The 12,083-nt window shown below is 44.8% G+C and overlaps 1 protein-coding gene across 1 annotated transcript in view; it reads right to left on the bottom strand.

The window, feature by feature from the left end:
- Positions 1–12,083, bottom strand: part of pmfbp1 (polyamine modulated factor 1 binding protein 1) — a gene marked incomplete at both ends in the record, with an annotated part of 129,033 nt that overhangs the window by 68,817 nt on the left and 48,133 nt on the right. The window contains 5 exons of the mRNA XM_080855450.1: positions 3,918–4,097; positions 5,226–5,393; positions 8,584–8,730; positions 9,117–9,200; positions 9,665–9,823. Of these exons, the coding sequence (XP_080711576.1) occupies positions 3,918–4,097; positions 5,226–5,393; positions 8,584–8,730; positions 9,117–9,200; positions 9,665–9,823 (738 nt within the window). The remainder of the gene's footprint in view (positions 1–3,917; positions 4,098–5,225; positions 5,394–8,583; positions 8,731–9,116; positions 9,201–9,664; positions 9,824–12,083) is intronic.

Here is a 12,083-nt window from a genome sequence, read left to right as displayed (position 1 = left end):
GACGTAGGATTCAAGATAGATTTATCATTTACATTATGCATGGCCAGCTTTATAAAAGAAAAAAAAGAAAAAAAGTGGGAGGCTATGCAATCCACTTAATACAGGAAGGATTTCTGATGCGGTTACCATCACAACAGTACAAACAAAACAAAACTACATAATAAAAAGTCAAACGGCTAGGCTTCATCAGTATTAAATTAAAGCGGTTTGGTAAGCTCCAAAAATATAAACTAGGCATCTTTCTGTGTTACAAAGGAATTCTTCCTGTCTGAGGAAGTCCTCTTAGATACCGGTATTATGTTGCCAGTGGCCAAGCAAAAGCACGAGCAGCAGTTCAAATGGTTCCCAGGCTGCATCAAAAGGCTGTTAGGAGGAAGTGTATCATATCTGTGCTGCATAATTCCTTTGTGTTTGTACATTTCATGCATGCATAATATATCGTGTTCCCCTCTCGCGAGCACATTTAACAGGCTCATTGTGGCGTCGGTTTACAGGGCCGACAGCGGCCCGTGCTCCGCTGCACAAGCGGCTGACACTAAGCGTGTCTGAAGGCCGGGGAAAAACAGACGGAGAGGAGAGGAGAGGTGTGGAGGTGTGTGGCGCGAGCCGCCCCCAAAGACAGGGAGGGAGGGAGATGCAGCCTCCTCATGAAACATTCAGAGGAAATCAGCTTTTACACCGCATTAGGAGCAGCCCTGGTCGTCGTGGCGCGGGGAAACAACACGGCTTTACGCAGTTTTACTGCCGGGATACACCGCGTTTACATATTTCCTTTTATAAGTCATCGCGGTTCAAATTAAATGTCACATTACATGTCATTAGGAACCCAGGAGACAGCAGACTAACCTTGTGCATATGGTTAGGTTACGGAGTTCAGAGAGATTACAGATGCTCTCATAACAGCAGGAACTGCTGCTTAATGTACTCATATTACAGCAAAAGTGTTATGAGATACTGGATTACATTAACGTAAGGGTCACCGTTTTTAAGTACCATAAGTTCCAAGGTAATTATGACGGTAGAATAATGAGCCCAAGGGAGTTAATTAAGGCTGTTATTTAAGTGTGTAGCAAGGTTTATGTACAAATCTGTGAATAACACTGACCACGAGAAGTGCATTTAGATACATATATGTACATGGGTAAAGGAGCGTTAAGTAGGACCAAAGGTCTAAATAACAAGCAGCACATTGTGAAAACATTGTGAATGTCTACTTAAAATAAAGTAAAAGTTCTAGTTCTATTTCTAGTTACGGTATTTAGTAGATGCTTTCGGGCAAAGTGACTATCAACCCGTTAGAAAAACATTAGATAAAAAAACGGTAAAAAAAAAATATATATATATATATACAGTATATAATAATACATGTAATAAAACTATGTATAGCTAAAACATGGCAAGTGGTGTCACAGATGGCTAAGAACTATGCATTACTCTGGGTGAGGTGTGTTGTTTTAAATGACAGACACCCGGCCTTTGTTGATTATCTACTTAAGGAGTCTGTGTCACGGAAGAGACAGGCACAGTCCCGACACCCACCAACTGGGTCAATCACTCCCAAACTTTCCGACAGGAAAAAGCAGGCGGGAAAAAAGCACTGCGATTACGGACAGGAAAGACACCAAACAAACAAAATCAAGAGGCAGGTATTTTTAAATCAATCACTGTGTATCTGTCTCTGCGTATCTCCCCATCCACTTTTCCTCTTACTTCAAAAAGCTGACAGTCACAATCCCAGTTGACGAACAGTCAAGCGCTAAAGACACAGAAGAGAACGTGGGACGTGGCGGGGGGGAGTGTGTGTGTGTGTGTGTGTGGATGGGGGGTTGATAGCAACAAACAAACAAAAGTTTATTGAGGGGGAAAAAACACATTTTAAATATTCATGGCAAGATGCGGAAAGAATTACCATGCCCTTTAAGTTAGGTGAGGTTGAAATTCAATCAGTATTGCGACTAAGAATGTAATCCTTAATGTTTGAGCTTGATTTAGTATCACTTTATATAACATAGTACATGTTAGATTGTAAAAAATACTGTTAAGTACGGTGGAAAACACTAATTACAGTATATATGTGTGATAGCATTTTGACTAAAGTTATCGTAGTCTGAATTCTAACTCTAACCAAATAATAGTCTTATAACCTAACAAAAGCCTCAGGTAGGTTGCTCCATTCTGCTTAATACTTTATACATGGCATATCCTTTCAAATACTTACACGGTAATTAACTTAGTCGGTTGTCCTGTTGTTAATAGCATAATTACACTGTAGTAAAGGCAGTGCAATATAAAGAGTCATCCAGTGCTTGTCTAGGACATCTGGGGAACATCCTGGGGCTTATTATGAGGCCTCTGGTTCCAGCCACCTTCAAGCCGAGGATTCTGGGTAGTTTCAACGCAGCTATGAATGGAATCCATCCTGGCCCCCTCCACTGCCTGGCCTGGGCTGCAAGCCCCTGACATTGTCTCTGTCCGTTCAGGCACACTAACTTCACAGCAGCAAATTATCATCCCCATAACCCATCCACCCCCAAACACACAGACACACACACAGACACACACAGACACACAGACACACAGACACACAGACACACAGACACACAGACACACACACACACACACACACACACACACACACCCTATGCTTTTTTCTTCTCATATAATGGAGGCTGCGATGGCTGAAACAAAACACGGCCCTTTGTTGCCTTTGTCTTCTTACTAAAGTAGCACCGTTCGGACAAAAGCCCTCTGGGTCTGGGCTTGAATCACCAGCCCCTGTATTAACACAGGCCTCACACCCAGAGAGGAATGCTCAGAGAAATTGATTTAGGCAAATACATATATTTTCCTTATATATCTCCCTTTTTCGTTCCAACTGAAAACTATTGCCTGGTCATAAGCTGGTGAGGCACTAAATGTCTCGAGACTTTGCATGACTCTAAACAGGCGGCATGGAAGGAGTTATTTCAAACAGGGTGCTGGAGCTATTTATTCAGCTGTGCTAACGCAGAGACGTCTCAGGAACAAAAAGCTATTATTGTTCTTCAACTCTGTCTCCCCCCCCCCCTCCCCTCCTTTTTTCCTTCTTTTTTTCCTGTTCCACAGGAAATGGACAGTGGCAAAGTTACAGTAGTTCAACATATGAGATCAGAGAGAAAAGTTTTCACAGTAAACTAAAGCCAGATGTCGAGTAGAAACAGGACCCGAGCTGAAATTAATGGCTGTGTTGTTTGCTTAGCAAATCTGCAGATAAAAGTCGACGAGATTAATTGAAACCCATCAGAAGCGCTTATGTTTAGTTATGTATTTTTTTTTCAGTCCGTTGCGGGGGTTGAAGAAATAGTTATTTGCATAGCGGCAGAATTAAATGTATATCACCAAACATTCTCCCATCAGTACAGGAAAGAGAAGGTTAGACCATCATAAGCTTCACACTTTTTGCCCCCCCCACCACCCTCTCAACCTCACCATCCCCCACACCCCCATCTCTCATCCTGCTTCATCTGAAATTCATTTAAAGTTAAAATAAGAAGACAGCTTTGCTCTGTAGAGAAAACACTTAAAATACCTCCTCCTTTGCCAGTTTGGATTTGACGGGCGTCGAGCTGTTTTCATTCTACACTGTGTTAGTCCTCTGTGATTATGAAACTATACTGTAACGCGGGCGTTTTAGAGGATGCCAACACCAATAAGAGCTGTCTCCGTATGCTGATATTTAGATAAGACACTGTGAAATTAGTGTAATAGACTCCATATTCCTCTAAACAACACATCTTGGGAATTCACCATCACAGGGGAGGAGAAAGTTCAGAAAGACACACACACACACTTATTATTTTTTCTCTCTTGGAGAGAAGGAGGAAAAGAAAAGAAGAGAGAGAGAAGGAAGAAAAAAAAATGACTTCAACTCCCTTTACCTTATTGCCAGCTGCTTTCCTTGTGTCTTTTAAAGTTTTGCCTGCCCTACTTAGAGCCTCCTGCTGCTTGAGAATTTGATCTTGCAGCTGTTGAGATTGTTCGCTCTTTTCCTGTAATTTGGACTTCAGTGTGCCAACTTCTAAACCCAGGCTATTAACTTTCCCCTCGCTGGCCTGCAACTGAACACAGAGACAAGAGCAGAGGAAGACCAGAGTTCAACACACTTCCCAATCAACACCGCAATCCTCCCTGGCTCTCAGAGACATTTCTACTGGGTTTAAAATACAGACACTGGATTTTACAAAGTTCCCAATAAGAAGGGATCCACCAGTTCATTGACTGAAAGCCGTTTCAGCACAGGCCTTTTGCTAATCTTGCTCACCATACCTGCAGGAGAGATAAAAATGCCGGCTTAAGAATGATATTTTAATATTTCATGCATTAGGAATATGTTTACGTCAATACATGATCATAAAAGTGACTTGTAAATAAACATGTGTCTGTAGGGGCTGTGGTTAACACAAGCATGGGAGGGGTGCAGGGCCTTCGCCACCTCACACAGGCGTATTGATCGGGTAACAGCTCAGCGCTGATCACTGGGCTGTTCTGTGGCTTTTCAAGTACACATCTGTTCAGATGGAAATTAATCATTTATGCACATTCTTACCGCTGCCAGATTTCCCCACCACAGCCGTTTCTCTTTGATGGTATATTACTGGATCACAGTTTGAGGAATTACAGGGAATGGTAATGACTTTGGGCAATAAAATATATATTCTGATATGTGGTTAGAGACGTACAAAAGAAAGGTCACCCGGCACCAAGCAATCAGAATGGGTGAAAATGGGGTGACTTTTGTTTTGTTTTTCATTTCAAGGGCAAGGTGATTGGTCATTGCAAATGAGTTTCCTCTTCATCCCCTGGTGTAAGAAATGTCCAGAAGTGCTTAAAGGAAAATCCAAAGCCAATTATATTTATCATTAGTATGCTTCCTTAATGTTCTCATTTATTATTCAACGAGAGAGAGGGGGGGGGGGGGGGAGAAAAAAAAAAAAATCACATTTTTACATTTCTGCCCAAATGATATTCAAATGAGCTAAAGTCCTTCATTTACACCGCTCGCAAACCCCTCTAGAATCCCCGGCGGATCTAAATATGGCCGTATCACATTACTGAATGCTGGGCCTGATGACACAACTGTGCTAGAAGATGAAAATGATCTGAACTCCTTGCCCTGCTATTTGAGAGTGCCATTACAGTGGCCGGTGTCTGCTCAGAGGAGAGGGGTCACAGCAGGCTGCAGGTACCTGGTTCTGGAGGGAGCTCAGGTTCTCCCTCACGACCCGGTTCTCCTGGGAGAGCTGGGCGTGCAGCTGCTCCTTCACGGCGAGGGCCCTCCTGGTGTGCTCCTGTGAGGAGCGCAGAGAGGTCAGCTCCAGCTGCAGGTGGGATAGGCGCTCCTCACCATCGCTAACCTTCACAGGGAACACATGCATGGTTAACATATGCAATGCCAGTCGTGACAAGAGGTGACTTTCACCATTCATGTTTTAATAACAGTCTATTTACACCTGGGATGATGGGAGAATGACAAAGACCTCAAATCAGTTTCACTATTTAATGAACAATGAATAATTTCGCAAAAGAAATAGTAATGATTGGGCAAAACCTCTTGTTGTGCGTGCATGGCATCAACGACAGGTGCGGCTGCTGATTCAGTTGATACTTCAGGGGAAGTCGCACCCCTTCGGTGAAAAAAAGTACTGAAGTCTTGTCTAGATCTAGAGCTTATCTAACATGAGCTCACTGTGTCTCCACCAAATCCTGTGTTTCTAGAGAGCATCATTTGACAATGACCTTCATTAAACAGAAGAGTAGGTGCATACGCACCCAAGATCTGGTCCACAGTGAAGCTCTTAGGTAAAGATCTTCCAACTTCAAGTTTATTCTACTTAAAAAGTACATAGACGCTGTTGTGCATCTCAAAGGTGTTCAGCTGTGGTTGTTAATTGATGCCAGCGTGTGTCAAATGATGTTTCTGTAATTGATGTTGTTCGCCGCTGATGAGAACAACACTCACATGTCAAAAATAATGAACACAACAAGGAGGACGCGTCTGACAGTTTCACTAAATCAGTGTTGGTACACACTACATAAACAAAGGTGTCAGAGATCTGAGGCAAGTCTGATTAAAATCAAATGAAAGGCAAGACACTCAGAAAAACTAAAACAGAACATACCCAAAAGAAATTAGATGAATATGTGCTCAGGATCAGAGATGTGAGCAAAAACATCACCAGGTAGAACTCATCAATGTTTCAAAATCAAGGGGAGAAACTTGCGGTCACTATTGGAATTAAGGGGAGTTATAGGGTACTGTGGGAATTAAGAGGAGATGCGTAAAAAAAAAACTGGACCGAAACAGATCAATGAAGCAAGCAAACGCATGAAGCAAACTCCTCTGATAGTGCACACATCCAAACATGTCTTCGAAAAATAAAACAGATCAATGAAGCAAGCAAACGCATGATAGTGCACACATCCAAACACGTCTGCCAACACTTCAATGGGTTAGTTCTCAGCAACAGCTCCTCCTTTCATGTAGAGACACTGGAGGTGAGGCTCATCTGATGACAACTGCATCTGCGCTGAATGCCAGATTACAGCACTGCAGCAGCGCGAGGCCATGAGAGACTAAGAGGAAGGAGAGGCCATGAGAGACTAAGAGGAAGGCGAGGCCGTGAGAGGAAAGCACCTGCTTTGCTGAAACATGGCGGAGGATTTGTCAGAGATGCCTCCCAACACAGGACAGGTCTGCTTCAAGCAGTCAGATATCAGAGCATACATGATACACACACACACACACACACACACACACACACACACACACACACACACATGGCTCACACACTCACAGTATACACACACACACACACTAAGAGCACACGCACACACACAAACACACACACACAGACAGACAGACAGATCGGACCAGAGGATGAGGCTAATTTGGTGTGTCATTAAGCTTAATGATGCCTTCTGAAGTGATGCCAATCCCACTGGAGACCAGACACCTCTTTACAGGCAAACAGCAGCGTTTTCCACCCTTAATAACTGAGAATTATTAATCACTGGTTTCACATCGCTATTACAGATCACTGACACACAACTGTGACACGTCTAATGTGTGTTGTGATATCAAACAGCAGATGGCGAAGCCGTGAATCAGCACAGAAATGTGATGTTTTTAAAGAACTACTATTGTCACAGGAGTAGCAGGCAGTAGAGGGTTTAAAAGAGGCCATGCAGTTTTGACCCCACCCTACCAACTGCGCTGCCTATCAAACTAACATATGTAATATAATAAGTGCCATAGATCAGTCACCAACATCCTCAATGGGTGCAGGAGCTGGCAGTGGATCCTGATTGGTTGGACGGCTCAGACAGTGAGTGCTGATTGGTTGAAGGCTCTGACAGTGCGATCTGATTGGTTACAGACTGAGGTAGTGATTTAACTGGGAGCTGACTGAGACTCTGGTGAGGTCAGGAGAGGGTTACAAGGACCCCCCCCCCCCCCACACACACACACACACACTCCATGCCCTGTCTGCTGACGCATTGGCAAACTCAGACCAGCTGGAGACTCCAGAGTATACACGCATACACACACACACAGAATACCAGAGACAGACATGATTGGGCATATTAGTGTGTGGATTTTCAAGCCAAACAGTAAGAGTAAAATACACATGCGGGCAGACACACACATTAACATACACACACACACACGCACATGCATGCATGCAGACACACACACACACACAAAGGCAGACACACACACATTAACACACACACACACACACTCACAAAGGCAGACACACACACATTAACACACAAACATGCAGGCAGACACACATACACGTTCACATAGCAGCACACCACAACAGCTAGCGAGTCACACTACCACCAGACCAGTGGGAGGCGGTGATTCTGCCCAGACACTGATAAGAGACTGCTCTGTTTAACACACACACACAAACACACACACACACACACACACACACACACACACACACACACACACACACACACTCCAACCACATCACAGGGCACCCTGAACTTCTGAACTCTGCGTCTCCCCCAGCCACCACATCGTTTGTCTGGCCTTAACACTAGCTCCTAATCTAATGCGGGGCAATTAGGGCCCCTTGCAGAAACAAAGCGGCCCCGTTTCGCCTTCCCAGGGTGGCAGCACCCTCAGCCTGATGGATAGGAGGCAGCAGGAGGCCTGAGTGAGGCGAAGACACCATACAAAACTTAAAGGAGCCGTCCTTCTAATCCACTACACACTCTCCTCAGGTTCCTCTGTCAAGTGTGTGTGTGCGTGTCGGCCTGTGTGTGTGTGTGTGTGTGTGTGTGTGCGTGTGTTTGTGTGTGTGTGTGTGTGTGTGTGTGTGCTCGAAAAACATTCATGTTCATGCACAGTCCTGGCTCTGTTAATGGGAAACCAACACAGTTGTTTGGACCGAGCTTTACACTGTTCCAACCAATCAACTGCTTCGGAGCATGGACGGGAGGGTTGTACTTTGATTGGCTGTTGAGCTAAAATATCAACACATTTCACCAGAATTGAGGACTGTGCCTTTAAACAGCATGGGGCCATACCTCTTGAGAGGCCTCCTTCTGGGCTGCGGCGGTCCGCTCCAGCTCCTTCTCTAGCGCCCCCACCAGGTCGCACTGGCCCTGGAGCTCCCGTCTGGCCGCTGAGTAGCAACCCTGAGTCTTCTCCAGGTCCTGCTCCAGGGTCAGGATCTGACAGGTAAACAGGGAGATAGAAGCACCAGGGATCAAAAAGCTGTTGATGTTCCTGACTATGCAATAACTCCACTAGAGCGTGTAGGTATTGCACAATTTCCACAACTTTTTAAAAGTAACTTAAAGTATCATTTTACCACAAGGGATCATAAAACCTTCAGTGTGTTTTTTAATTGTAGGGAATACATAAACACTGCAAAGCAATAGATTTGGAGTTAGGAGTTAAAATAACTCAAGTTAACAGTCCTTAAATCTTTGGGGTTTGCCATAATATAAATACATGCATGTCATGTTCCGTGTGTGTATATCGAGTGGCTGAGGGGAAGCAGCACAGACTGCACCCATGCCAGGGGGGGTGAAGATGTTTGGGGGGGTGAACCTGCCTTTTGCAAAGCTCGCTCCGTAACGTTCTCCCTGTCTGCCAGTTGCCTTTGGAGCTTGTGCAGTGTGTTCTCTGTGTTCCTGATCTGTGTGTGGGAGGAGACAAAGGGGCTCAGGGTTTTCATAACGTTAGGATGGGAAAATAAGAGGAAGTAAGGAGGAGATGGAAAGGGATAAAATAAGACAGGGGGGGGGGGGGGGGGGGGGGAGATAGTGAAAGGCAGAGAAAAAGGAGGGAAGAAGTTGATAACAAGAACAGAACAAAAAAAGGCAAGAGAAAGAGATTTAAAAACCAGATGGAACAAAGAATAAACTTCAGAGAGAGACAGAGAGACCATAAAGAAAATAAGAAAGAAAGAAAGAAAGAGAGAGAGAGAAAGATAAACAGAAAGGAAATAAGGGAGAGGCAGATATACGAGAGAGACAGTGTGACAGAGGGAGTCAGTGAGAGAGGGAGAGAGGGAGGGGGAGTGAGGGTGAATGTCACAGAGGTCTAAACAGTGGGAGACGGAGACGGAGACAGAGACAGAGGGTTTGAGAGCTTGTAGACCTCCGTGTTGAGCGCTTCCTCCTGGCTCTGTGCTGTGATGGTCTGGGCCTCCAGTCGGGCCTGCAGGCGTCCGTTCTCCTCCACGCTCTCCTGGTGCCTCTGCTGCAGCTGCCCCAGAGCCTGGGCCTGCTCCTGCACCGTCCGCTCCAGCCTGCTGGCCTACAGGACACACGCCCCAGCCAGCACACAGATGGGCAGACACTCAGGGGGAGACTATTCACTCAAGCGTCGCACTGTACCGAATCGCGTTTCGATCAGCACTAACACCACATAATGTCATTTAACCCGTGGCCCAGGCTGCCACGGTTACACAGAAACTGAATTTTAAATGACGGGAAAACAGCAAGCTAGCAACGCCCAGCAGGAGAAGCAACTCGGAACAGAATCACCCAATCAAACATCTCAGTCTGGACAATCAACACCTTTCCTGAGCTGATGTGAGCCAATCATCACCCTTCTTTCACCTGCATTACTAAACAAAAAAAGATAATCAACACCTCACCCTGTCAAAAGACCACCTACACCTGCCTAAAGTCAATCAAACCAGATCTGATGCTGAACTCTAAATGATGACCACTGCCTACCTCAAGTCACAAGCTCGCAATCAACTCTTACGGAAAGTCAACCGCAAACCACGACCATCCATGGCCCTTCTAATTTTACAGTCATTATGTTTAAACTCTATTAAAGATATTTTTAAAATCCCTGAAATGCAAAGCCAAGAAATGAAATGAACAGCACCTCATTGTCAGTCTCAGCTGACTGGTGGAGACTTGAAAAATAGAATATCAGATGCTAAATTTCAAACGAGGACTTATCCCAAACATCACATTGGAAGGCTCGCTACACCTGAGAGCCTACGGTATCTGTGGAGGGACATAATAGGCTAATTATTTTGCCAATCAACTCTAGCCTGCAGCTCTTCCCTGCCCTGCTCCCTCTCTGTTCAGTCCGCTGTGCTCCCTCGACCGCCATCAGGAGCAGTGGGCTAAAATCCAGCGGCTAGAGAAAAGCCTTTCCCCCCATTCAAGGTTTTAAATCCAGCGGAAGGACAATGCCTAAGTAAGACTCTCTCCAAGGAAGGGTTGGCAGCGGCTCAAGACGGCATAATATATCAAATCATTTTAAAAGAGATAAAGTGAGCAGATTCATGGAAGTTGCTGAAGTTTTTTTGAAGTGTGACAGGAATAGCAAGGTGATATCAAAATTTCAATAAAGGAGAGATTATAATTGACTTTAGCAAGATGTCTACCGCTTAGTGCCGAACTGGAGTCGACCTCCACAGTCACCATTCAATCTGGTCTGTAATTTGCGGGTGAATGTAGCGTTTATTAATTTACCTCTAATAAATTCATTAGAGGAGGGGAGCTCGTCGCGTATAGTACATGGGACAATGGCGCAGCACCAATCACATTCCCCACAGTGAAGCCATGAAGAGCTTTAGCCTTCAAGATAATTAAGCCATTAAAGCGTTTTACAACGTTCTGCTTTACTCGGCCATTGTGTGTCACAGAAGGCAACTGCAGAGCCACAATGGCCGCCATAATGCCTGGAGCTGTGTTGAAGTGGGCCATAATGTTACTGCCCCCTCGAGAGGTTACCAAGGTCAACATTTAATTTTTTCGAAACAACCAGCACAGTGCACAAGCAGGCTGAATGTGTGTGTGTGTGTGCATGCATAGTGTGCGTGTGTATGTGTGTGTGTGTGTGTGTGTTGGGGATAATCTATGAGCATGACTACATCAGGCAGGACCATTAGAATCATATCTCAAACAAAAGACAAGGCCTGTCAATAGAGATGGACTCAAAAGGAAACACAATGTAGTTTCATTGTTAAGAAAGTGACCCATTTAATGTATGTATGCATCAGGATGAGTAATCAGAGCATATCTGACATACAACCCAAGGCACAGCTAGAGTTTCTTTATGTATGCGTGTGTGTGTGTGTGTGTGTGTGTGTGTATATGAATGTGTGTGTGTACAGTATTTGCAAGATAAAAGTAGCTGATTTGACAAGGCTTTATACTTCATGGAGGGGGGGTGGGGGGGCAAGGTGCAGGGTTCAGCAGCGATGCAAATTGCTGGATTCAAAACAGTGTTTCCACTTCAGCTCTGGTCACACGGGGAGAAAGGAAAAAGCTAAGTAAAAAATAGAGCAGCTGAGATTGTGCAAACCCGCCGCCTGCAGTCGATAAACAGGCCTCAATCCCTGGCCAAAAAGCCGATCACTTTCATTTTGATGATCCATTAGCTTGTGGTGTGGAGGGGAATAAAAGTTGGATTATTGGGGCGAGGCACAGTCTATAAATGACAATCCTAATGCCTTCCCGGAATCACAGCCAATGGAATTAGGACCAAGGGGGAGAGGAGAGAGAGCCCTTTAAAGCTCCCACACAAACACAAGGTATCCCTTTAAAAT

The sequence above is a fragment of the Sprattus sprattus genome, assembly GCF_963457725.1.
Source record: "Sprattus sprattus genome assembly, chromosome: 17".
Taxonomy (NCBI): Eukaryota; Metazoa; Chordata; class Actinopteri; order Clupeiformes; family Clupeidae; genus Sprattus; species Sprattus sprattus.
Note: the sequence above shows the minus strand (reverse complement) of the source record. Positions and strands in the feature narration are given on the sequence as shown.